Source organism: Phyllopteryx taeniolatus, chromosome 23 (genome assembly GCF_024500385.1).
Source record: "Phyllopteryx taeniolatus isolate TA_2022b chromosome 23, UOR_Ptae_1.2, whole genome shotgun sequence".
Lineage (NCBI taxonomy): Eukaryota > Metazoa > Chordata > Actinopteri > Syngnathiformes > Syngnathidae > Phyllopteryx > Phyllopteryx taeniolatus.
Window position 1 is genome coordinate 2,108,216 of NC_084524.1, and position 24,787 is coordinate 2,133,002.

At 47.4% G+C, this 24,787-nt stretch overlaps 4 protein-coding genes across 9 annotated transcripts; all 4 read left to right on the plus strand.

Annotated features, from left to right (window-relative positions):
• The first annotated feature begins 71 nt into the window (after positions 1 to 71).
• atp1b2a (ATPase Na+/K+ transporting subunit beta 2a) lies at positions 72 to 7,344 on the plus strand. The gene is made up of 8 exons (XM_061763017.1): positions 72 to 1,293; positions 3,109 to 3,237; positions 3,318 to 3,422; positions 4,089 to 4,168; positions 4,243 to 4,368; positions 4,981 to 5,040; positions 5,413 to 5,508; positions 6,110 to 7,344. The coding sequence occupies exons 1-8, from the start codon at positions 1,188 to 1,190 to the stop codon at positions 6,272 to 6,274; spliced, it is 867 nt and encodes a 288-aa protein (XP_061619001.1). The 5' UTR covers positions 72 to 1,187; the 3' UTR covers positions 6,275 to 7,344.
• Positions 7,345 to 7,511: 167 nt separating this feature from the next.
• Positions 7,512 to 11,188, plus strand: eif4e2rs1 (eukaryotic translation initiation factor 4E family member 2 related sequence 1). Of its 4 annotated transcripts, none has more exons than XM_061763022.1 (7): positions 7,517 to 7,681; positions 9,029 to 9,104; positions 9,187 to 9,321; positions 9,387 to 9,491; positions 9,578 to 9,730; positions 10,254 to 10,390; positions 10,996 to 11,188. In XM_061763022.1, exons 1-7 carry the CDS (start codon positions 7,665 to 7,667, stop codon positions 11,033 to 11,035), a joined length of 663 nt encoding a protein of 220 aa, XP_061619006.1. In that variant the 5' UTR covers positions 7,517 to 7,664; the 3' UTR covers positions 11,036 to 11,188. The 4 variants fall into 4 exon arrangements, with proteins under 4 accessions (XP_061619008.1, XP_061619005.1, XP_061619006.1 ...); XM_061763023.1 differs by having other exon boundaries at positions 7,523 to 7,681; positions 9,558 to 9,730; XM_061763024.1 differs by having other exon boundaries at positions 7,512 to 7,681; positions 9,029 to 9,189; positions 9,558 to 9,730.
• Positions 11,189 to 11,494: 306 nt separating this feature from the next.
• Positions 11,495 to 19,918, plus strand: LOC133472338 (retinal guanylyl cyclase 2-like). 3 transcript variants are annotated; one of them, XM_061762975.1, is made up of 25 exons: positions 11,495 to 12,378; positions 12,697 to 12,749; positions 12,877 to 13,124; positions 13,294 to 13,524; positions 13,607 to 13,762; positions 13,829 to 13,971; positions 14,174 to 14,329; positions 14,411 to 14,560; positions 14,625 to 14,841; positions 14,964 to 15,039; positions 15,299 to 15,383; positions 15,622 to 15,738; positions 15,809 to 15,892; positions 15,950 to 16,126; positions 16,198 to 16,402; positions 16,582 to 16,725; positions 16,785 to 16,933; positions 17,026 to 17,189; positions 17,281 to 17,404; positions 18,286 to 18,354; positions 18,428 to 18,602; positions 18,791 to 18,889; positions 18,966 to 19,051; positions 19,169 to 19,254; positions 19,336 to 19,918. In XM_061762975.1, the coding sequence occupies exons 3-25, from the start codon at positions 12,884 to 12,886 to the stop codon at positions 19,421 to 19,423; spliced, it is 3,222 nt and encodes a 1,073-aa protein (XP_061618959.1). In that variant the 5' UTR covers positions 11,495 to 12,378; positions 12,697 to 12,749; positions 12,877 to 12,883; the 3' UTR covers positions 19,424 to 19,918. The 3 variants fall into 3 exon arrangements, with proteins under 3 accessions (XP_061618959.1, XP_061618960.1, XP_061618961.1); XM_061762977.1 differs by having other exon boundaries at positions 11,498 to 12,378; positions 16,198 to 16,351; XM_061762976.1 differs by lacking the exon at positions 14,174 to 14,329.
• Positions 19,919 to 20,429: 511 nt separating this feature from the next.
• LOC133473007 (FERM domain-containing protein 7) lies at positions 20,430 to 24,766 on the plus strand. The gene is made up of 12 exons (XM_061764714.1): positions 20,430 to 20,540; positions 21,309 to 21,413; positions 21,481 to 21,523; positions 21,606 to 21,684; positions 21,766 to 21,863; positions 22,019 to 22,133; positions 22,452 to 22,599; positions 22,669 to 22,764; positions 22,836 to 23,002; positions 23,234 to 23,302; positions 23,803 to 23,878; positions 23,960 to 24,766. Exons 1-12 carry the CDS (start codon positions 20,430 to 20,432, stop codon positions 24,758 to 24,760), a joined length of 1,908 nt encoding a protein of 635 aa, XP_061620698.1. The 3' UTR covers positions 24,761 to 24,766.
• Positions 24,767 to 24,787: the final 21 nt, after the last annotated feature.

Sequence of the window (24,787 nt, forward strand, 5' to 3'; positions counted from 1 at the left end):
CATCGCAAATGACAGTTGGGCACTTCCTGTACTTGACGTTGAGCAATTAGTAATTAGCAACTGATCACCACCGCCATTAGTGATCTGGACCTTTCTCCGCATCCTCTTGAGAAGTTTACCGTCGTTTTCTCGGAGTCGGGGTAGCCGAGAGAAGCGAGTGTCAGAGCAAGGCCTCGCCAGCGTGAGTGACCGCCGGTTCTCAAGACTTTGAATTTTTTCCTCCTTGCGCTTCCGTCATTCTTGCCGTGACGTGAGCCCAATCACGGCCGAGGACGAGGCGCTTTAAGCGGCCTCACCCCGGTCAAATCGATGAAGGGAATCGCCAGGTAAGCAAACGATTCCTAGGAATGGAATGACCGGGAGCCAGTTCTCACAAGGAATCGGTTTTTGATTCCCACCCTGACTCGTTGGAACCTCGAATGTTAGATTCCAACTTTAAGTTCAAATTGAGCTTGCGGCGCTAGTTTACCTTCCTGCTTTCTCTTGTATCGACTCCACAAGCAGCCTTGCTTGCCCGTTGGACGTTTTCTGGAATCTTCCGTCATGCCGCTGTCAAGCCAGTGGCCAAGTTTCGTCGCTAACTTGACGCCTTATAAGGAAAGCACAAAAGAATGTGTACAGCCTGTAGTTTCGCTAAGTCCTACAGAAAGATTTGCGAGTAGGCAAGGGTTCACTGTACATTTTATGAACTAACTCATTTAGTTTTAGTTTCATATGACTCAATGAATTGTACTGATTAAATATGTAACTCGGTGCATTTAATTAAATTTTTTAAATGAACCTTTACATCAATGCAATGCATTGAATGCGCAATAGGAGAGCCGTGATATAGCGAGGGAGCACTGTCTATCATCCGGGACGAAGCATGTGGAAAACAGTCAAATGTGTCATAGCGTGTCCAAAACATTGACGATGTTAAATGAGTGTTCTTGTTTTTTTCTGTCTCCCTCCCACAATACGCGCGTGCGTGACGCGGCGTTACGCGCACGCGCAGAGAGCGACGCGCGTGACGTCACGCGGGGAGGTGCGCAGCAAGTGACGCCATCGCATCCCTTCCCCTCGCGTTTTCGTCCCGATCCGTGCCCGTCATCGCACAGCATCTTCCTCGCCATCGCCATCTTCATCATCATCGTCATCATCATCATCATCGCGCGAGCCAGGCCTTCATCCTCCACCTCCTCTTCATCATGTCCGCCGCCAAGCAGGAGGCCCGCAAGGGCTCGGGCGAGTGGCGAGAGTTCTTCTGGAACCCGCGCACGCACGAGCTGCTCGGTCGAACCGCGGCCAGCTGGGGTGAGTCACGCGCACGCGCACACCAAATAGCGTGCAAAAAAAAAAAAGAAAAAAGTCTTGCTTGACTTACATTGGATCTTAAATGTAAATGTAATAGTCGTGGCATGTTTGGAGAAATTGCGTTTAATTGAGTTTTTTTTTAATCAGTGTTACTTGTACGTGTGCTTCTGGATGTTCGACGTCATTATGATTGTTTTATTTCCAAGGATGGAGAACTGACACCAGCTGCCCCCTGCTGGCTCTCACGTTACCTTATTTTTTATTTTTTATTTTTCAACACACACACACACACACGCGCGCACACGCAGAAAACATAAGGACATCCACTCTTTGCATAACCCCCTCTGATGATGTCATACATCCCAGCATGCACCAAGGCATGGCGCTTTGGCCTTGATGGAAGCTGAAGGACACGCACACGCTCACACACAGATGAACAAGCGCAAGGAACAGAGGTGGAAAATCTGTGTGTGTGCGTGCGTGCGTGCGTGCGTGTGTGTGTGTGTACACTTTAATCAGGATTATTTGCTGGGACGCAGTTGAGTGGATTGTAATCTGTTCAAACATTTTCCATACCTCCGAGGACCAGCGCTGTTGAAGTGTGTCCGTCACAAACACTACGATGCGCACCGAATGCCACGCGAGTGATTACGGCCAACGTTGCCGTCTCAATATTCATGACCTGTTTATTGATTAGAATTGGATATTCATCCCATAAACTATCTGACGCGCACTGCTTGCACTAACAACATGGCTGACAACATAGAGGAGCTCATTTACAAGAGCACGGTCGGTGTTTGTTTATTTATTTAAATACTGCAAAGAAACAGACATGTTGCAAACGTTTTGACCCGAGGTATGTGCTCCCAAGCAGCAAACATTTTGCTGAGGTCACCTTGTACCGCCCCACTTGAGAACGCGCGTGATAAAGCTAGAAATATAAGCGTTGTATAATACATCACAATCTTATGTTCTCGCGAATGATACCACATCATTTATTGCTCATCATTTTTGCGGACCCATCGCGGTTCGTCATTCGCACCCCGGCTATATCGCAGGTTTTTTAAGTGATGATTTTTGTCCTGGCATTTGGGAAAGGAGAGCCACGGTTGCCAATGCACTATATATTTCACGGTCGCATTTTTTTGTGTGTCTTCAGATACGTTTACAATATTTAAAAACGGTTTTAATCGGTTTCAACGTGTTTTCTATATTGTCTTTTCGGTGGATTTTCACCCATACCTCATGGGACGAGAGTAGACTGCGATAAACGGGGGCTTCACTGTATTAAAGCTTGAAGGGTTGAAAATGAAAACGGAAAGCCTAGCACTCCTCGGGCCTGGACCCGGTCCAGTACTGCCGAGCGAGATCAGTGCGAGGATTGCGGCAATCCTGTTAGTCCAAACGTGTTAATCTTCCAGAGACGGCAACACTATAACGACTTTAAGTGTGCACGAGACCTGCGAGTCTGGACCCACGTGGGCGCCCACGGGGCTCCTCTTGAAGACCCTCTCGCGGGGTTCACGATTAGGGGGGGGGGGAGAAGATGCAGGGGCTGGAAAGTACGGGAGGTCGTTCGATGTTGGATTTGCGTGATAAGAGGATTTTAGGACTCCGCTGTTGATGGCTCAAAAGTGTCAATAAGTGAAAAAACAACACGCATGGCAGCCTCCACTCCGTTCATTCTGAATTGGGTCATCAGCAGGGGGTGGGGCTCAACAACACAAGAGGATTATAGACATCGACATCCTTGACGGGGGAGGGGAGACGGCCGTCCTGGACCCAAATAATGAGTGTCGCCCACCACCTCCCCAGGTCTGATCCTGCTTTTCTACCTGGTCTTCTACCTGTTTCTGGCCGGGATGTTCACTCTCACCATGTACATCATGCTGCTGACGCTGGACGACTACAAGCCCACCTGGCAGGACCGCCTAGTCACCCCAGGTGGGAAAAGAAATGGCTTATGATTGGTTGACGAGGTCCGGCCCGCGATTGGTTGAAACCATGTTGTCGCCGTCTTTCAGGGATGATGATTCGTCCGAGGGGCAACCAGCTGGAGCTCACCTATTCTCTGTCGGAGACGCAAAGCTGGGAAGGCTTCGTGCAAAATCTCGACTCGTTTTTGTCCCGTAAGAAGCCCCTTCGTCGGTTACGGTTCATGATCCCGTTGTGTGCGTATAAAACTGGGAGACTCCAATCAGATTGAAGATTGAAGAGTTTTGACTTTTATTAATGAGACTCGACTGACTTGAACAACACGACTTGACGAGTTTCGCCTGTTTCCATTTTCAAATCTGCATTTTCCAGATAGTGCGCCATTTGTTGTGTTTTTGAAAGAATCATTTTAAAAACACCCCGGTGTGGAGCTTATATATTTTTTTTAAAAGGCCGTATGTGGAATTATAAACAAATTATGCACCAACAGCAAACATGATTTGAATCGAGAAAAAAAAAAATCAAATGACTTTTTTTTTTTTTTTTTTTTTTTTCCAAGGAACCTTTTTTGCAATAATTTTGGCTTTGTTTCCCACCGTGCATGCTTTGGTTTATGTTCAGAATTTGATTGTTCAATCCTTTCAAAAATGTTGCCGTCGTACAATATTCTTGTGCTGCACAAATGTGTTGTTGATGCTGAGGCCAGTGAAACGTTCCCGAGACACGGGTGACCTCAAGTGGGTTTTCATTCCGTTTTAAAAAGGCATTTCTTCATACTGTGTTGTGACTTGACTTATTATTTGCTTAATGGCGCAATGTACAAATGGGGAATTCAGGTCCATTTTTCTGTCCGTCGACAGCATACGACGACAACCGGCAGGTTCAGATGAACAACAACTGCCCTCCGGATCAATACTTCATCCAAGAGGACAGTGGAGAGGTCAGCCCGTCTGTCTCTCACCCAGCTGTCTGTCTGTTTCTGCCTCAACTGTCTCTCTTTTTGTCTGTCTACAGGTTCGGAATAATCCAAAGCGTTCCTGTCAGTTCAATCGGTCAATGTTGGAGGACTGCTCGGGGCTTCCCGATCGTTTCTACGGTTACAGCCGAGGACAGCCCTGCGTGCTGATCAAACTCAACCGGGTATGTGGCAACCTTGTGAATGGCTGCCTGTTGGTGCACACATTCTCCGCTCTTTCTTTTACCTTGCAAGCAGTATTTGCCCATCGTTTCTTTGATGTAGGGTCACAAGCAAGCCACCAGGGGGCGCTAGATCTGTGCTACTCTGTCTACGTCTGCGAGCGCTTATCCTCTTTAGCAGCCTATCCCAGTTGACCCTGGACTAATCACCGGCCTCATATAGCATTCGCACTCTCATTTACGATTACGGACAATTTAGAATGTTGCATTGACCTAACAAGCATGTTTTTGGAATGTGGGAGGAAGCCATTGTACCCAGAGAACATGCAAACTCCAAACTGAATTGAACCCCGAACCTCAGAACTGCGTGGCAGACAAGCTAACCACTGCTTCACTGTACTGCCTTAGAGGAGAAACATTATGCATCCCCCCCCCCCCCCCCACAATTTCAAACAGTTCCGTGGTGTCTCAATAACTTGTCTGTCACATGCTTTAAGTAAGAGCATTTCACTTCCCTTCAAAATCTATAAAGCTCTTACAGCTTGTTATTGACATTTAGTAACTGGTAATGAGTTTGAAACCATCTTAACAAGCCGTCCGTCTGTCTACCTGTAGGTGATCGGGATGTTGCCGGGAAAGGACGGACAGTCACCTTTTGTCACCTGTGCCGCCAAAGTAGGCCTGTCTGTCTGCGCGTCTGTCTGTCTGCACATCTGTCTGTCGCTTTGTGTACACGGCGTGTCTCGTTCCTCTCTTCCTCAGTTTTACAAACTTGGAGAAGACGAATAGAACGTCGCTGAGCTCACAATGTAGCCTACAAGTAGAAGTCCGATTTTTTGATTTTATTTTATTATTTTTTTTAATTTATGAAACGGTCACTCATAGCTAGGAAAAGCAGCTTTTAGCCGTGGCAGAACTCTTTGTCAAAAAGCACCCTAGATGTTTAATGGAGTACTGTACTTGCAAATGTTTATTTCCTGTTTGACCAATCAAAAGGCTATTATTTTCACTCTGCGTGTGTGTGTGTGTGTGTGTGTGTGTGTGCAGAGGGAGGACAGCGATAAAATGGGACCTCTGTCTTATTTTCCTGCAAATGGAACCTTCAACCTCATGTATTACCCTTATTATGGCAAGAAAGCTCAGGTGACACAAACCTACACGTCATTCTACCTTCTTGCATAGAACTTAGTGGGCCAACAAGGTCTTCTTTGCGGGCCTCCACATTATCACAAGCAATGACTTACATTTACCACCGAATTTCGAATACTGAATTTGTTCCGTGAAATTGTATCGCCGTATTCCCAACAGTCTGTTCTCTTCATTCCGTGGTGTTTTGCTCTCTTTTTTTTTTTTTTTTTTTTGGTCCAATCAGATTCCAGCTTCTGTGTTGCCATGTTAATCTTTCAGAATCAGTCGTGCGGTCCCTTGTAACTTTAACTATATCAGCGGGACTGCTTCTTTCGCCGATCAAATTTAAAATTCAAAAGCTAGCTGGCCCACAATAACGTCAGCATTTTTCCATCCTCTTGATTGGTTCATAGTTCGAGTAGAAAAACATGTCTGTCACGATCAGCACACATTAATACACTTAATAATCAGCGTCTCCGGTGTATGATATTGCACGACGTACACTATTTTATGTTATGTTAAGAGGTGGTGATAAAGTCAGCTAAGTCTCTACTTCTAACGCACGCCACCGTTGGAATGTTGGATGTTGACGTTTTGCTTCTTGCGTGTGTGTCAGGTGAACTACACTCAGCCGCTGGTGGCCGTCAAGTTCCTGAACGCGTCTCTCAACACCGACATCGACGTCGAGTGCAAAATCACCTCCAACTCGCTCGACCCCGGCAGCGAGCGGGACAAATTCGCCGGCCGCGTGTCCTTCAAGCTACGAATCGACGACAAGTAGACGCACAAACGCGCTAGGTCGCAAACGTCACCGCGCTGCAATCATGACTCTGACCACTCCCGGTTTCCCCCCCCCCCCCCCACTTACCGCACAAACTCGCTCACCCACCACAGTCCCCTCGCAGTTTGACGTCAGCACACCAGAATCTCAGTATACCTTACCTAATCACAATCAAGCTCTTTATTTAACTATTTATGTATTTATTTTTGTATTTATTTTATGCACTCACTGTCACCGTGTCCTGGAACCTCGGCTGGCATTTCTATCGTTTATTTCAGTGATTCTCAAACGGGGGTTCTCACACCCTTAATGCACAAGCTGTAGCTTGAGGATCTGCAAAATGATGAGCAAACAATTATTTCATATCATTTTTAAAAAGCGGATACCTACATATGGGGAAAGGTGCACCAATAAAATAAACCCAAACCAATTACTCCTACCTACCTTCGTTCTAAGTCAATTAAAAGCTCTGATCACACTATGTACTATTATCAAATAAATCGTCCATCTTTGCACAAAGAAAACCCTATTTTATTTTTGAAATAAAGGTGTCTTCCAGAATAAAAGGCGTAATATTGTGAGGATAAAGTTGTATATAACTTTCTTCCCTCATTAAACGATGACTTTCACATCTCTTGGAAGAGTATAGAAATGTAGTCATGTAAGATTATGACTATCCTGACAAAATATGCCTTTTTTATTGTAAAGATTACTGCCTTTTTTTCTTGAAAAAGTACGACTTTATTCTGACACGATCATGACATTTTTTTCTCAAAAAAAATATAAATTAGTTATTCTGATGTTACAAATAGCAAACTTGTGGGCAGCCACAGTCTCTTAGGTGTCAGAATGGTAATTTTTTTTTTCTTATCAAAGAATTATTGCAATTCGTTGTGGACTTAACGGAGTTGAACAGTTTTCCTCTTACTGACTTTTGTGTACTTTCCCCACAAGTGTTCTCTTCCCATCACCTTAGTTCGCCTTAGTTCGTGTGCAGCCAATTAAGATGTTGTATGATGTCATGTGACTTCGGTTGTCATGTCTGAACGTCATTAAAAATATCGATTTTGTCTCCTCTCTTGTTTGAGTGACTTTGTCACTTATCTAGTGATATTTAAACAGTTTAGTGAGCTAATCACGTCAAATTGTAATGTTGGTAAATATACAATATATTTTTAATTTCATATTGTGCATCGAAATTAAATATCGCCTGCCCTTTACCGGCTGCCGTAGTGTCACTTATTCCTGCGCATGCGCGGTTGTCGATCTTTGCAGGAAGCGAACTGTGACGCATGATGGGAACCAAGAGTGGGAGTTAAAAGTTTACAAAGCGACAACAAAAGAATGTAGCTAAACTCCGGGAATTTGCAGAGTATCCGACAGAAAAGGAATGGACCCGCTGGAGTGGTAAGACTGCACTGAGAACGCGAGTTAGGCGAAGAAAAGCATCTTCAAAACAGCTGCTAACAATTAGCATACGGATAGTCACACAGGTGGATTCATTGGCAGTGAGTTTTATATGCACATTCAAAGACAGAACGGGACAACAAATATATTTTTTAATGATATTACCACTCTTGGTTGTTTATATTTGCTAGTACGCTGTTTTTTTAATATCTTATCAAGACGGTATCAAATGTAAAGTGCGTTTCAGACTGTGCAATTTCTGGAGTTATGGCGTGTGGATGCTGAAATGCTGATTGGAATCATGTGGAATGTTGTTGAATCTTATTGAATCATTTGGAATGATATTGGATCAAGTTGAATAGTCAGAATGGTTTCAAACTGTCGAGAAATGTTGGAAGGTTGAGGGAATAATGGAGAATGTTTCATATGGGAATTTTGGCTCAAAAAGGAGGAAACGTTTGGTTGAAAAAGTGAAAGTTTTGGTGGGTAAAAATGTTAAATTTCAGGCTTTTATTTTGAAATATGAGGAATGGGAGTGATTCACAGATTGTTGAAACGTTGAGAAATAAGGAAAATATAACTCATGTATAACTTTCAAGCATTCACACAATTAAGTCATCCACAATTGTGTGTGTGTGTGTTTATATAGATATATAAAATTATTATTGTTACCCGCTCGACCAATAAGTAGAAAGCAAATAATCAGATTTAATATGATGCCAACTGAACTGTTTGGTGAACCTCGCTTTTAAAGGAAGGATTTACACTTCTAACACTTCAAATAAATGTGTGCTGTTACACCCTTCACAGTGTGATGGAAATTCAAATAGTAATGATGGTAATACTTATATATTCTGCAAAATCCATCTCTTGGAGGGGGGGGGGGGGGAAACAACTAAGTCATTCAAAACAATCCCCAAAAATCCAGTGTCACTAAACCTTTGAGCTGTGTGCTTCTTTGGAAAGTAATCCCCAACTTTGCACAATTTGGAAATGTTTCGATAGTTGTATTCACTTGTAAAACCCAATAAACAAAGTTTGGAAAAAAAACAAAAAACGAAACGAAATCTCCCCCCCATCAGTTTTTGCCATTATTGTGCTTATTTTTAGCCATCAAGCGACATCATATTATGAGAGAGGCTCACATTTTTAAAAAGGAATGACATTTCGTTATAACTACCCAAAGATGTTATAAAATGCAAACTCTTTTTTGCATTGGTTGTGAAATGATCGGAGAGGAAACGATTGCTGAGCCAATGTTCAATGTTTTCGAATCACTCGCGTCGCTCGCACGCGGCAAATGACATCTGGAAAATAAGAGTGACGCTCCTGTATTTGCATTCGCAGTCCAAACGAAGGCCTGGAAGAGACGAGATGTCGTCCCGACAGCAGACAAGTCTCCAACAACAGCAATTGTTGCAAGGTGCACCTTGAAGTCACCGCCGCGTCATGCCCGCAGTCTGTCGCTGTGTCTCCATGTGTGCGTGTCACGTGTCTCGATGCAGACGGTGAGTCCCGCCGCAGGGGAACACCCCCTCCAGTACAACTACACTTTCTGGTACAGTCGAAGAACACCGAGTCGTCCCGCGAGCACGCAGAGTTACGAGCAAAACATCCGACGGATTGGCACTGTGGCATCGGTACGCACGCGGGAACGCGCTCGTTTCCCCCGGTTTGTCCGGTGTTAAAAAGGTTGTGGGTCCAGGTGGAGCAGTTCTGGAAGTTCTACAGTCATCTGGTGCGTCCAGGAGAGCTGAGTGGACACAGCGACTTCCACTTGTTCAAGGAGGGCATCAAGCCTATGTGGGAGGTAAAGGACGGTCGCTTGGAGGAGATCTTGACGTAACGCGTGACGGACCTCGTTGTAATTTGTTAGGGTCCGTGTCGTCCTCTCAGGACGAGTACAACCGCAGCGGGGGCAAGTGGATCATCCGGCTTCGGAAAGGGCTAGCGAGCCGATTTTGGGAGAACATCATTCTCGCCATGGTGGGGGAGCAGTTCATGGTGGGGGAGGAAATCTGCGGCGCCGTCGTATCGATACGCTTCCAGGTATGACAAGGCTATTGCCGTTTGTGCAGCTGGAATGAGGTTGCGCGTTTTTAAAGTCGGAAAACTTCCATTGGAACAAGCGGCGATAAACAAGGAATTTACAACATTGAAGGTTGGGGAATGTTGCTTGGGACAATGTAGTTCAGCATCATGCTAACTAAAATGAAAATTAAACTCAAATTTCTTGTCACGTACAGCGGTACCTTAACTTACCCATTTTTCAAGTTACAGTTAAAATTTTTTTTGCTTTGTGTTACAAGTAAACTTCGAATACGCCACCGCTCCTAGTGAAGTGAAAAGAGTATTTAAGGTACGGCAGAACAGGAAAACAAAAACACGACGAACACACTCGCGCAAGAGCCGCTGTTGACCGCAGCTCACGCCCAGGCACTCGCACGCGGGACTTGACAACGTCGCACGCCACCCGACGGGCCCCGCCTCTCAGAGGCACATATTGTACCGTAGCTAACGCGGAGACTACAATATGTGCAGTGGGTTCTGTATGTACGTTTGTGTGTGTCAGGAGGACTTCCTTTCAATCTGGAACAGGACGTCCAGTGATCACATCACAACGTCCAGAATCAGAGACACTTTAAGACGGGTTCTCAACCTTCCTGCCAACACCATCATGGAGTACAAGACTCACAATGACAGCCTCAGGTATGAAAGCCGCGGAAGAGAAGGCCTTTTATTGTCACTGTACACGCGCACAACGAGATTGGAAGCCGCTCCTTCTCCAGTGCCAACGTGGATGTAAAGTATACAAAAATTGGAGAGATTTACAACAAAAGGTGAAGTAATGCAAAAATAATAATAATGATGATAAGTGATGAATAGAATTGAATACGCAGTGTTCGAAATCATCATGGTGATTTATGTTAAATATGTCAGCTTCTGCGGAAATAGAATGTTATTGATACCGTTAGGTTACGGAAATAAATATTCTACAGGTTTGGTTAGTTTCCCATTTGTGCTGTTTATTGTTCCCCCGCAGTAGTAGTAGTATTTATGATTTTTTTTTTTACCTACTTACGGTATGTATGATTTTTATTTTATTTTTTTTACCCAATCATGGCACCCGCCTGTTCCCAATGAGCCCGTTCACCCGTGTTTAATTTGATGAGCATTCCTCAACGTTCTCAGTCTTTTTCGCCACCTGTCTCAACTTTTTTTGGAACGTGTTACAGCCATAAAATTCTAAGTTCATGGCTATTTGCTAAAAAAAAAAAATAATAATATCACGCTGTATTTGTGTTCTGTTTTAGGGACAACTCCAGCTTCAGAAACACAAAAATGTCCTTATGACGGTCGTGGCTGCCGGCTCTGCTGTCCACTCGCAGAATGCAACGCCCCTCGCCATGCTCTTGAGTTATTTGAGGTCACATCGCAACAGAAGTGTGTGTGTGTGTGTGTGTGTGTGTGTCCGCACGGTGAACCGATTAAAGCCAGTTGAAGTCATTTGACTGTTTCTCTCTTTTGTTTTTGTTTTCGCCTTTCACTTTTTGACTCTGTAAATGAGAACAGCACTTATCTTTCGCTTTTCCAGTCCTTTCCCGACCGGGCTAATGCCGCCGCTATTCCTGGCCGCAGACCAGCTGGGACAGCGGACGTAATCCAGAGAGCCGGATTATTAGATCGGCTCTCGATGGCAAAGCGCTGCACCCGGTGAAAGTAGGGTCCAGATCAAAGCTGAGACGGAGTTCTCTTCACATCAGCGATTCGCAACCACTGTGTAGCCATTGTTTTTTTTGTTTTTTTCAAATTTCCAATTGGTCCAAAAATGGTTTTACTACAAATAATGTTTATTCATCTATTGATTCAAGCATCGTATACTGACGGGCAGAACGATGGAATGCTCATCCTGCCTATATTCTACTCGATGGCAGAAGAATTAACCTTGGTATCCACTTTTGGTCGTGTGCTGGCAGGTTTCTTTTTTTTTTTTTCCCCTAATGTGCAATATGTGTCCTGGATCAGTAATATAATCATGTCAAACTCTTGCAGAGTTCCTGGCAAAGCCTGATTTAAAAAAAACAAAAACAAAAAAAAACCATGCAAACGTCGACAAAAATGACATTGGGCATAGCAACAGTAGTCGTGCCGTCATCTGTAGTCGCTAATGCAGCCGCACTTCAGTACTTGAGTAGAATTTTAATAACTTGGCGCAATGAAAGCAAAACTTCTCTGCACACAAAATCGTTTCCCTCTTTTAACTTTTAACAAATCACGTTGCCACACGAGAAAGCAACAAAGTCCCGTAACTGTTTGTTTGCGAACTGAGTCACAAAAAATGCTGACGTAGCTAATACTAACAACCCAAAAAGTGTTTTCAAATGTAGAGATTTAAAATGTAAACCGCTCCCTAAAGTACAGATGTCTGAAAAATCTTTAAAAAAAAAAAAAAAAAAAATGTGTCGTTGGTTCTCAACTTGGCACCGCTGGCCAAATGATGGAACGTTTGATTGGAAGGTCCGGGCCCGGGTTCGCCAGCTCGCACGCGCACGCGGCCATCAAGCGCTCGTTAGATGTCACCTGAAGCTAAACGAGATTAAAGTCAAAGCCTCTTTCTGCCGCTTGCTGGCTCCTTCCGCCTGACTCGGCGTCAGTTTGCAGGCTTTTCTGTAGACAAATGAAGCTCGGACACGAAGGTAATGGTGGTCTTCGTTTGCTGACCGTTTGAATATTCACTCTTAAAATTTCAAGTGTGTTTGATAGACGGAGGACATTCCTGATTAGAGGAGGTTAAATCAGTGAAATGTGGATGTCGAATTTGTATTCGCACTGGACTACGATATGCAGTTAGGGTGACCTGACAATGTTGCTGTTTCTCATCTTGTGGGGGAATTAACGATGGCCGCCTCGTATATTTTTCCCCGTGAGAGTCCAGCACAAAGACCCGGTCGAGTCCTTCGGTTGCGCGAGAATTCAAATGAAAGTGCTTTTTTTTTTTTTTTTTTTTATTCCAGTTTGACGCTGACGAGCACCGAGTGTGACGTTTGCTGGCTGCTCGACTGCTCTGGTGAGGTGTTTAATCCCGTCAAAATATCCCTGAAACCGAGATTAGCTGCACGCACACACATACACACGCACACAGGCTTTTGTGTTTTCAGTTGGGCCTTTTGGATTGTCCCCCTTTGCCCTTCCAGAGTGACAATGCCGCTGGCCAGGTGGTTGCTGGCGCTGTGCTTGTGGTGGCTAAGCGTTGCAGAGGTTTGGAGCGCCACCTTCAAGTTGGCTCTCATCGGTCCCTGGTCCTGTGATCCAATGTTCTCCAGGGCAATGCCGACGGCGGCCGCCAACTTGGCACTGTCCAGGCTACGCAGTGATGGCGGCTTGAGCCAAGGCTACTGGTATGATGTCAAACTGCTTGATGAGGACTGTTCCACTTCCAGAGGTGCGTTTCACGGGAAGAAGTCTGTTGAAATGGGGGAAATGATGTACATACTGTCTAAAAAACAAAAAAAGAACTAGACCCATATTCTGTATCTCATGCAAAAGCAAACTCGCTAACACGAGCTGAAATGTTCACAAACTAACAATTGCCGGCCACTGTGGTTTTGAAGCTTTGACGGAACTTGTTGACATGGAGGGTTACGGTCACGCCTACATTGGACCCTTCAGCCCCGCCCTTTGTCACGCCGCCTCTTTATTGGCTCAACACTGGGAGGCGGGGCTGGCCTCGCCCGGCTGCCTCGATGCCGATTGGCCGAACCTGCCGCCCGTCCCTCCCCCCAGCAGGGTCCTGTTCACGGTGCTCCGGTTCTTTCGCTGGGCGCACGTTGGCGTCATCTCAGGTCGGGAACGGGATGCGGTCACGTTTCGTCGTGAGGGTTTAAAGCTCGCTGAGCAACTGTGTTCTCTTCCGTCCCGTCTTAGCGCCGGTCGACATTTGGAGGAGCACCGGACAGGAAGTGGCCTCCGCCCTCAGGGGCCTGGGCTTACCGGTCGGCCCGGTTGTCACCATGGAAACGAAGACGAAGGACGGCCCTCGGAATGCGCTTCAAGTAATCAGAGATGCGGACAAGGTCAAAGGTAAGCACTGCTTTCGTATCACAAAATCAGGCCTCGTGAGCCCTGAAGTGGCTGTGTTTTTTACAGTGGTCATCTTGTGCATGAGCTCCGTCCTTATTGGTGGGGAGGATCAGAGAAAGCTCCTATTGGCCGCTCTCGATATGGGCATGGTCTCTGATGGCTACGTCTTCATCCCTTACGACGCCCTGCTGTACGCGCTGCCCTACCAGGTAACTGACGTTTTTACGACAGGCCAACATCAGTAGCTGCACCTTGAATTTGCCACCTGTGCCCGCGGGGTGTGCCATTACTGCAATGACACAAAAGTCGCAAGACCCAAAGATCCAAAGCATTACATAATGATTGTCGTTTCGTGTTGTGCGATATTTAATTCAAGCAGGCTGAAACGTTTTGTCTCCTTCCTTATTGAAGGACACGGCGTTCCCCCAGCTGAGCCGCAGCACCCGACTTCGTCACGCCTACGGCTCCGTTCTGACCGTTACAATGGCGTCGGATCAGAATTTCTACAAAGCTTTCCGTCAGGCCCAAATGAACAGAGAGATCCGATCGCTCGTGTCGGCAACGGAGGCACGGAACTTAACGGCACGCTCCGGCCGGTAACTGACAGCAACAACTCATGTTGTTGTCGTGGCTGTTAATTGTCAACAGGTGTCGCCGCTCTTTGGGACCATCTTCAACATGGTTTACTTCGTCGCGAAGGCCGTGGAGGAGCGTCGGCGGGCGGTCGGCGGGCGATGGGTGACCGGCGATCAGCTGCTCCGGTTGGACGGAGGCTTTGAATATCAGGGATTCAATCAGGTCGGTCCCCGTTCCGAACCCAAGCGGTGTCCGGTCGCTAACGCGCCGCTGCCGCCGCCGCCAGGTGTTGTACGGCGGCAGAGGTGGCAACGGTATGCGGGCCGGCTACGTGGTGTTGGACTGTGACGGCGACAAACTTGTGCCCACGCACACGCTCGCTCCAACGCACGTCATCGGGCCGGTCGGAAGTCTGAAGCCGCTGAGGCGCTCCTTCGACTTCCCGGGAGGGAAACCCCCGAGGGCCCGCTCCTGTTGGTTCGATCCAGACGAGGCTTGCAAAGGTGCTTTGTCATCTCGCCGGTGTATTTTAAAGTGGCCGCGATATATTTTGTGTGCGCGCGCAACATCAAAAACGTGTCAAGTGCAACATCAATAGTTGGTGATACTTTATGTTTTTCTGTAGACCCAGACGCTGTGGCGGGCTTGTTTTTCTTCACGTTGATCTGCCTTCTGCTCGGAGCCATTTTCTTTTGGATCAGGTAAAGAAACGACTTGAAATAGGAGTTCCTTCGATTTGCCTTGGCAGTAAATATTCATATGAAAAGCACTTGTAGGCCATAACTGTTAAACAATCGAATGGAAAATAGAGTAAGCACGCCGCTTACTGAGCGTGCCTCGTTGTGCCGCACGGTTACGTATTCTTACACGGCCGCGCGAGTTAGCTCAGTGCGCGCTGTCCAGACCCCCCTGATGTCGTCTTCACGAAATGGTTCATTCAGTCACAACCCGTTCGCGCAGGAAGCACAGGGGAGCAGAGACCACCTCGAAAGTCATTCTGACGCTGGATGACGTCGTCTTCATCGACACTCAAGTCAGCATGAAGGTTTGTATTGCATATTGTATTTGTATTGTTTACCTTAAAAGTATCTGCCCGCAGCTGACGTGCGTCCTAGTCCGTTTGCCTGAAAGTTATTTGTCAGGCCGCTTATGTTATCGGTGTGTAGTAGCAGAGCATTGTTTTCCGAGATCCGAGTTCGAGTACAGGTTTAAATAATCGGCACCGATACCGATATCGGTGTGGGTGCGCGTCGTACACACTGTGCTGTTCATCGACTCCCTAGAAGCTGAACGACGAGTCGATCATGAGAAGTCTTCTTGAAATCAAAACGCCTTTCCGCTCCATCGCCAGAAGCTACATATTGACGACCCCCGAGCGCTCCAATATCGGAATACTGGAGGTACGGCGCTTGCTGTTTGACCGGGCGTGTTTGCTCCCTCGTGATATCGCTTCCTGTATCGTCAAATCAGGGTGACTGGGTTTGGCTGAAGAAGTTACCGGCGGCGGGGAATATGACAGCCGTCAATCAACACACACAGATGATCTTCAGCCAGGTATAACGGAGAAGCGCCGCAGGACTCCGCCAGGTTTCTGAAATTCAACATTTGCAGTTAAGGGATATGCGACACGAAAACCTCAACCTCTACTTGGGCATGTTCGTGGACTCTGGAATCTTTGCCATGGTGGTGGAACACTGCCCTCGCGGCAGCCTGGCTGACCTGTTGGCCGACGGCGACATCAGGTTGGATTGGATGTTCAAGTCGTCCTTCCTGATGGACCTCATCAAGGTGACGGCGCGATTTCCACGTTGAGGTCCAACAGAACTCGCAGCTGACCGGAATGGACGGGTGTGTTTCAGGGGATGAAGCATCTCCATTTACGCCGTTTAAGTCACGGCCGTCTCAAGTCCACAAACTGTCTGGTCGACGGGCGCTTTGTCCTGAAGATCACGGATTACGGGGTTCCCATGATCCTTCACTCGGAGAGACTGGACGTTTCTGAGGACCCGCAAGGTGTCCGTCCGTCTGCCCTTCCGCATTGTGAAAGTTTCCTTCGTCGGCTAAGTATCCACAGCGCTTTTGATCTTTTCCCCAAAATTCTGCATGTAAAAGCCCATAATGACTACATAAGTTTTTGGGGAGATTTTTGCCAAAATGTGTGTTCAATGTTTTCCGCTGGACTGAATGAATGAATCGAATCGAATCGAATCCATTTTCAAATGTGTGTGTGTGTGTTGTGCCAGAGCTGCTGTGGACCGCACCCGAGATCCTGAGGCGCCCCGTCAGAGGAGGCACCATGGCTGGGGACGTGTTCAGCTTCGCCATCATCATACAGGAAGTGATATCGCGAACGCTCCCCTACCCCATGATGGACATGCCCGCCCTAGGTGAGGAATATCCTCTGTTGCGTGCGCAGTTGACTCAGACCGCCCGTCTCGTCTCTCAGAGATCTTGGAGCGCTTGAAGCAGCCTCCCCCTCTGTGCCGGCCCATCGTTTCGGTGGACGAAGCGCCGCCCGAATGTCTCACTCTGATGAACGAATGTTGGAACGAAGACCCCGCCAAGAGGCCGAGCTTCGACGAGATCTTCAAACAGGTGGAACGGCTCCCAGCGTGCTCTTTCGTAGGACGGGTCGATGTGATGTCGAAGATGACTTCGTTTCCTTCTCATCTTTCATGTGGCCGCAGTTTCGGGGCATCAACAGAGGGAGGAAAGCAAACATCATTGACTCCATGCTGCGGATGTTGGAGCAGTACAGTTCCAACCTGGAAGATCTGATCCGAGAAAGGACGGATGAACTCGAGGTGGAGCGAAGCAAGACGGACAAGCTGGTGGGACAACTGCTGCCCAAGTAAGACACATTGCCGTCATTGTTGACATTTTGGGAAATGGTCGAGTGCCACGTTTTTGTATATAGTTAACGTGCAGTATGACGGTGACAGGTCTGTGGCTCAGGCGCTGAAGAAAGGGAAGCCAGTTCGCCCGGAGCATTACTCGGACTGCACGCTCTACTTCAGCGACATCGTCGGATTCACGACCATCTCGGCTCTCAGCGAGCCCATCGAGGTACAAATATGGCATTTCAATCCACAAATGGGTACAAATCTGCATCTCTAACCAGTCACAAATGCGTGCGGTGATTAGCAAACACATTGTGCCCCGTAACTGCACACGTCAGCCTAGCGCCGCTAATATTGGCCACTGCTCACTGGGCCCAAATCGTTAGCCCCAATATGCGATTATACATTTGATACGGCGTTCGTGTGCTGTACTCGGTTTGAATTAACGTTATTGGCACGTCATCGCAGACGACGCGTAAGTACGTCCAGTGCGAGTTAACACACTAAAACAATTAAATGTGAGCAATATTTGACAGCAGAGCAAAAAGAAACAATTGGCCTCACATTTCACTTTATTTTCAATTTGAAATCCACTCACATAATGTAAAAAGTGAGCAGCGTCACCGCATTTAACCAAATATAGGGGAAACGGAGACAGCGCTCATAAACCATGTGACAACAATTTAACCAATGACAGAGCAATGCAGTGCGTTCACAGAATGACCACTCATGCTACGACTTTCAGTCACTGCGCCCTCCAGTGGACCAAAATAGCAGTGAATGTTTTCTATCTCCACGGGCCGCATTGAAACCCCTGCCAGCCCGCGGGCTCTACGTTTGACACCTTTGTTATACATCATTGTTTGGGAAAAAAAACAACAACCTGACAACACATTAGTTTTTGTCGTTTAAAAGATGCCATATACATCATGCTTTAAAAAAAAAAAATGCCTGACTGTTCGCGCCATTAAAAAGAAACCTTTGTATGCGTCATGTTGTTTAAAAAATGCCTACTTGCGATATATCATGTCATATAAAAAATGTCCACCAATGTATCGTGTCGTTTAACAATGCCTTCCGATACGTCCTGTCCTGTCCTGTGTGTAGGTGGTGGACCTGCTCAATGACCTCTATACCATGTTTGATGCCATCATTGCGTCCCATGACGTCTACAAGGTAGGACTCCACTCCAGGGAGCATTTGAAACGCAAGTTTGACCTCAAGCTCATAGTTTGCTGTGCACGTTCAGGTGGAAACGATTGGAGACGCGTACATGGTGGCGTCCGGCGTTCCCAACCGGAACGGCCATCGGCACGCGGCCGAGGTGTCCAACATGTCGCTGGATATCCTGCACTCCATTGGAACGTTTAAGATCAAGCACATGCCGGAGATTAAAGTCAAGATAAGAATCGGACTCCACTCTGGTATGTAAACATTGGCATTGTTACGAGACCGTTTCATACCTTACAGTGGAATTTCATAAATTGGTCAATAAATGGAGTCTGATCCTCCAAATCACAAGAATAAACAAACGGAGTCCACTTAAAATAATAGCACACGTACAATTCCATGTTTTCATTCCAGGTGTAACGATTTGTGTGTGTGTGTCCAGGTCCAGTTGTGGCAGGCGTGGTGGGTCTCATGATGCCCAGGTACTGTCTGTTCGGAGATACTGTGACCACCGCTTCGCACATGGAAGCCAGCGGACTTTGTATGTGCAAACAGCTCATCCAAACCGTCCAATCATTTGGGAATGTTGAATAAAGTGCTTTTTCGTGCTTTTGCAGCATACAGAATCCACATTAGTCTGAGTACGGTGAAGGTCCTGACGAGCCTCAAACTGGGCTACCACATGGAGACCAGAAAAGCTCAGGTACCGACTGTCCACCATGTTGTGTTTTTAGGCTTACTGTGCATGTTTTAAAAAAATAAATAAAATAAATGCTTACTGTACATGACCCGCTGACAATTTGAATATGTGCTTTTTTAGGTGAAAGGTTCAGAGGACACCTTTTGGCTGGTGGGGCGAGACGGCTTCAATAAACCTCTGCCTGTTCCCCCGGACGTGAAGGGAGGGTAAGGACCCACACACAGACACGTACGCTCAGGACTGATTTATTGGCAGGTCGCCGAAGTCGCTGTGTTTGCGTCTTCCAGGGCCAGTAACCATGGAATCAGTCTGGACGAAATCCCTGTTGAAAGAAGACAGAAGTTTCTGGACCGACAGAAGAAAATCAAGAAATAGACAGTGCCAATAATAAACGCGCGCGCGCGCACACACTACCTCTGAGTCTGAGCATGTACAATTTACTGTAAACAGGGTTATTTTTGTGTATTTTCTTAGGGTTAAAAAAAAAAAACCAAGCAAAATCTATGTGGACACTGTACTTTGCAGTATACCAGAAGTGCCCTGCTGAGAAAGTGTTGAGCAAACCAGCCTGCAACAGGTTAAAAAAACAAAAACAAACTTTGCATGGATCTTTTTCCAAAAGGCAATGTAAGGTAAGTTGATAATGTAGCCAATTTATGAAACTTAAATGTTATTTTAACACTAAAAACAATCCTTATTTTCTGCTCAGAATTTGTGCTCACTAACCCTAACGCAATCGTTAAGATGTGATTGATTGCAAAATAGCAAATCTGTTTTCAAGTATGTTGGAGTAAGTACATGTTCATATTGTTTATACTGTATTTTAATACGGTAATTATGTTGATGGATAAAAGCATGTGTTCAGAGCAAGCGAGTGTGTGACTAATTTATTCCGTGCATTGTTTTACGTGAATTTCAAAGACATAAGCCACATGTAAGCTCCATGTTCCACCATTTACAGACAAATGCTCAAATGGCTTCCCATCACTAAATATCTATTTGATTGACAAGTTCCTCTAAGGTTAATGCTGGTCGATTTTATTCCGATTTTGACACTTATTCCCATCAACAAATAATCCAAACGGACGGGCGCTAGCACCAAATTGTGGGGGCGCGATGTGCAAACATACTCGCGTGCAAATGTTACACACACACAGCTCAGTACACGCTGGAGGCTACAGGATGCTTTTTGCACTACTAGCCTACTTTACTCAAAGACAGGTCACGTCTGTCAAAGCGTCCAGCCACCGTGAAATGTCTTTTATTCCAACAACACACACACACACACTAGTAGAGAGAGTGTGTGTTGAAAGAAAAAAAACACGCAATAACTCACCAACAAACGTTGATTTATTCCTCCACTGAATCTTTGTGACGCGCGATGGCCGAGCGGCAGACGCACACATGGACACGCCGCAAAGTCTGCAAGGAAAGCAAATGGAGACAGAGAGTCATTTTCCTGGACGACAGCGAATGCACCTTCGAGGTGGAGGCAAGTCCAGTTTTATTTCTAAAAATCGTTGTGTAGTACCTACACTACACGATAACATCATGTTTCTTTGTCCAAATGCCTGACTATGGGTCATGTTGTTTTGTAGAAATTACTTACGTGTAATTTTTTACTCTTTTAGTCCTGCTGTTTTACATTGTTGGAAAAATGTATTTATTATTATTATTATTATTTTTTGTAATTTAAAGTCTTACAATAGATTTTGTATTTTTTGTCTGATTATACTTTTTTTTTTTTTTAATGCCTTGCCACATTGTTTAAAAAAAAACCCTTAGTGGACTTCATAGTTAAAAATACCCTCCATGCTCCACAAAATGCCCGACTAAACATGTATTTCTTTAGTCTGGCTGGATGTTTTCAAAAAGCCTTTAACTATACATCTGGTCATTTTTTAAGTCTGATTATACATCTTTTTTAAATGCCTTACTATACTTAAAATGAAGGATTTAAGTCTCACTATGCATCCTGCCGTTTTTTTTTTTTTTTTTTTTTAAATGCCTTACATCCTGACTCTATTTACTTTTTATTTTGAATGACTATCTTACCATCATGTCACTTTCTATTTTTTTCCCCAATGACAACACAACCTGTCCCATTTTAGTCCGACGACACACCCCGTTGCTTTTTCCGCCTGACTACACATTCTGTCCCGATTCCCTCTACTATACAACGCAAACATTTCCAAGATGTCGCCCAATGCATGCCCAAGAATCCGGCGAATGTGACGCTTCCGTTGTGTTGACGTGCTAGCAAAACGTTTTGGGCTGCGACTTCTTCAACAAAGTGTGCAGTCACCTGAAGCTGCTGGAGAAGGAATACTTTGGCCTGGAGTACCGACACCACGGCGGCAACTACGTGAGCCTTACGAGACGTCGCGTCACGCGCAATGATGCCGTTGGACTGATTTGTGTTTGCGTGGCAGGTGTGGCTGGAGCTGCTCAAGCCGCTAGCAAAGCAGATTCAATGTAAGTGTGCATTTATGAAATCGCATTCGGGAGCGAGTCCAGCACGGCAAGCTAAGCGCGAGGTTTTTCCGTCTCTCTTCAGACGCCAACGATCAGTTCTTCAGGTTCACGGTCAAGTTCTTCCCTCCGGACCCGGGACAACTCAAGCGGGGCCTCACTCGGTAGCGCGCGTTTCTCATCTCTCGACAGCGCCACCGCGTGTGCGCATTCCGTCATTGACGAGCACGTGGCGTTGCGCGCAGGTACCTTTTTGCCTTGCAGATCAAGCAGGACCTGGCCAGCGGAAGTCTGACCTCTAATGACAACAGCGCCGCCCTGCTGGTCTCTCACATATTGCAGTGTAAGGACAAAACAAACTCGGGCGTGAGCGTTGTCCAACGTACTTTTACCACAATCATTTGTGTGCGAGTCAGTGAGCGAACGGGTTGGCGTAAAAAGGAAAGGCCTTCGTGTTAAGAGAAGAGCCATCACAAACACCAAGTGGGGTTCTTACAGCAGAACTCGGGGACTACGACGAGGAGCTGGACTGTCAGCACCTGGGGATGAAGCAGTACGTCCCCAACCAGGAGTACCTGGACCACAAGATCCTCCGCTTCCACAAGAAACACAGGTACAGTCAACCCCGCCGGTCATCGACACCCCTCCCTCTAAAAAACAACAACCGAAAAGCACATAATTGCCACGAGCGCGCCATCTCGCACTATTTCGGGTTAAACGTCACTCCGCAAATCATTTCAACATAGTTCCTTGACACCGATGCCACAAGATGGCGACAAAGCACTGGTTTTGTCTCATCAACTCACTTCAAAATCGTTCCTTGACAGTAAGATGGCGCCAAAGCACTACATTTGTCTAAGTGAAACTCCTCTACTCACTTCAAAATCGTTCCTTGACACAAAATGGCAGCTTGCCCAATTTGCCCTCACAGAGGTTCGTCCCCGGCCGAGTCGGACGTCCACCTCCTGGAGTTGGCCAGGAAGCTGGACATGTACGGCATCAGGCCGCAGTCGGCCAGCGACGGCGAGGGCGCGCGCATCAGTCTGGCCGTCACGCACTGCGGCGTGCTGGTCTTTCAGGTACGGGCTCGTCGGCTCACGTGGACCTTTCCGTCCCGCTTCGGCCAAACTTTGGATTGTTTTGCTCAGGGGAACACCAAGATCAACGTGTTCAGCTGGGCCAAGATTCGCAAACTGAGCTTCAAACGCAAACATTTCCTCATCAAGCTGCACGACGCCGTCGGGGTGAGAGACTTTTTTTTGTTTCTTTTTAAATGGGGCCACGGTAGCCGGTGACCTCGTGTGTTGACGCGCAGCCGACCCGCAAGGACACGCTGGAGTTCCGCATGGCAACTCGCGATGTGTGCAAAGCGTTCTGGAAAACGTGCGTGGAGTACCACGCCTTCTTCCGGCTGGCCGAGGAGCCCAAGGCGGCGCACAAGATGCTGCTGCTGTCGTCCAAAGGCTCCAGCTTTAGATACAGGTGACGCCTTTATTTGAACATCATGCGCAGTTCATCTGGACGGTTTTCACAGCGCTTCACTTTTTCCACATTTTTGTTATTTACAGCCTTATTCCAAATCGGAATATTCTCCCCCCCCCCCCACCCCCACCCCTGTCAAAATTCCACACACACACAGCTAACCTGTGAATATTATCCCGGTGCACCGTTTCGCCTCTGATGCTGATGTTTGGTCTTTTCAACGGTGGGCAGCGGGCGCACACAGAAGCAGCTGCTGGAATGCTTGGGATCGAGCGACAAGAAGCCCCCGCACTTTGACAGGTGGGCTTGATTCGGTCCGCAACGTGGTGGGGACGCCATATAGCGAGGGAACACTGTGCATCAAGTCATTTGGGGGAAAAAATAAGCCTTTCTATACGTCACGCAATCGTCTTAATTACTGCAGCTTACGGAGTTTAGTTGGTTGTGACCGTCTTCTACTGCCGCCAAGTGGCCAAGGCGTACACAACAGGAAGAGCCGCAAGCTCTCACTGAATTCTAATGCTCTTTTAATACTTTACATTCGATTTCATGATTTTATTACTACATTTTTATACAAGTATACTATTATAGAGTGCCGTTTTCCTTATTGAAAACCACGAAATAGACAAAGATCTTTCTCGCGACAAATGATTTGAGTGACGAGCGCGCTCACGGGACGAATTAAACTTGTATGTCAAGGCACCACTGTACATTTTTGTGGCCGTAATGTGAGAAACGTTTTGCACGCCACTGCATCTGAAGTAGTCGCCGGTTATCCACTCACCTGCGTCTCCGTGCAGCACTTCCCGTCGGTCGGACTTCGACTCCCGGCAGTGCCGATCTTCTCCCGATCTCCTCACCGACGTCTCCAAACAAGTAAACACAAGACAATGTGTGATGCGCTATGTTCAATCCTTTTGCGTGTGAATGTATTCTTTTTATGATGTACTTACCCAGCAGCGTGAGGGCGCCACTTGTGCCTCGGCGCTCCGGAGTCCAGAGCGCGGCCGGCCGTACGCCACCGCGAGGTGCCGCAGCCTCGCCCGGGTCACGCCCCTCTCGCCACGGGTGCGACCGCCGTCGTCGACGGAGGAGGCGCGGGACCGAGCGCCCGGGCTGACCGCCGTCTACGGCAACCGCTCGCGACGCCGACCCGTCCCGCGCCCGGACGCGCCGCAGCAGCTCGTCCTTCTCTACCCCAACAGTCCCGCCTACCGGTACCGCCCGTTGCTGCCGACATTCCCGCGCCCGTACATCTGGGACCACGCCGCCTCGCTGGAGTGCCTGCCGCAGACGAGGAGGCGGGACGGGCGACCGTGGCCGTCTTACTGCCCGCGAGGTCGGGCCGGTCCGGCCGAGGCGTACCGCGCGGGAAGCGGCGGGGCGGGGCTCACGTGCCGTACGGAGGCCGGGCATTACAGCGACGACTGCAGCTTCCTCCCGGGGCTCCCTCGCCAACCGGACGTCAACTTCCACATCCCCGCGTCGGAATTCCGCCCGCTGGGTTACTATCCCCACTTGTCGCGCCCCGCCAGGCCCACCTACCTGCCACTCAACGCCGCCCCTCTGCCCCAACACCCCGCGGGAAGCTACAGCGACTCCGAGCCTGACGTTTTCTACCCGTATTATTGCCCGCCGCTGCGGCCCGGCCGACCGGCACGGATGAGGCTCTCCTCCGGGAGCCTCCAGCTGGATGAGGAGGACGAGGAGGCGCTGAAGAGAGAGGAGACCAAAGGCGTGACAAAGGTCACATTGTAGGCACATCAAATAGGAGTACAAATAATC

Bases quoted from the DNA above. Each gene is read 5' to 3' on its own strand.
- atp1b2a (XM_061763017.1), top strand. From the start codon at position 1,188: ATGTCCGCCGCCAAGCAGGAGGCCCGCAAGGGCTCGGGCGAGTGGCGA. The intron at 1,294-3,108 runs GTGAGTCACGCG...CCACCTCCCCAG, and splicing joins TCGAACCGCGGCCAGCTGGG to GTCTGATCCTGCTTTTCTAC. The intron at 5,041-5,412 runs GTAGGCCTGTCT...GTGTGTGTGCAG, and splicing joins TTGTCACCTGTGCCGCCAAA to AGGGAGGACAGCGATAAAAT.
- eif4e2rs1 (XM_061763021.1), top strand. The intron at 9,492-9,557 runs GTAAAGGACGGT...GTAATTTGTTAG, and splicing joins GCATCAAGCCTATGTGGGAG to GGTCCGTGTCGTCCTCTCAG. The intron at 10,391-10,995 runs GTATGAAAGCCG...GTTCTGTTTTAG, and splicing joins ACTCACAATGACAGCCTCAG to GGACAACTCCAGCTTCAGAA.
- LOC133472338 (XM_061762975.1), top strand. From the start codon at position 12,884: ATGCCGCTGGCCAGGTGGTTGCTGGCGCTGTGCTTGTGGTGGCTAAGC. The intron at 18,603-18,790 runs GTATGTAAACAT...GTGTGTGTCCAG, and splicing joins AAGAATCGGACTCCACTCTG to GTCCAGTTGTGGCAGGCGTG. The intron at 18,890-18,965 runs GTATGTGCAAAC...GTGCTTTTGCAG, and splicing joins CATGGAAGCCAGCGGACTTT to CATACAGAATCCACATTAGT.
- LOC133473007 (XM_061764714.1), top strand. From the start codon at position 20,430: ATGGCCGAGCGGCAGACGCACACATGGACACGCCGCAAAGTCTGCAAG. The intron at 21,864-22,018 runs GTAAGGACAAAA...GGGTTCTTACAG, and splicing joins GGTCTCTCACATATTGCAGT to CAGAACTCGGGGACTACGAC. The intron at 23,303-23,802 runs GTGGGCTTGATT...GTCTCCGTGCAG, and splicing joins AAGCCCCCGCACTTTGACAG to CACTTCCCGTCGGTCGGACT.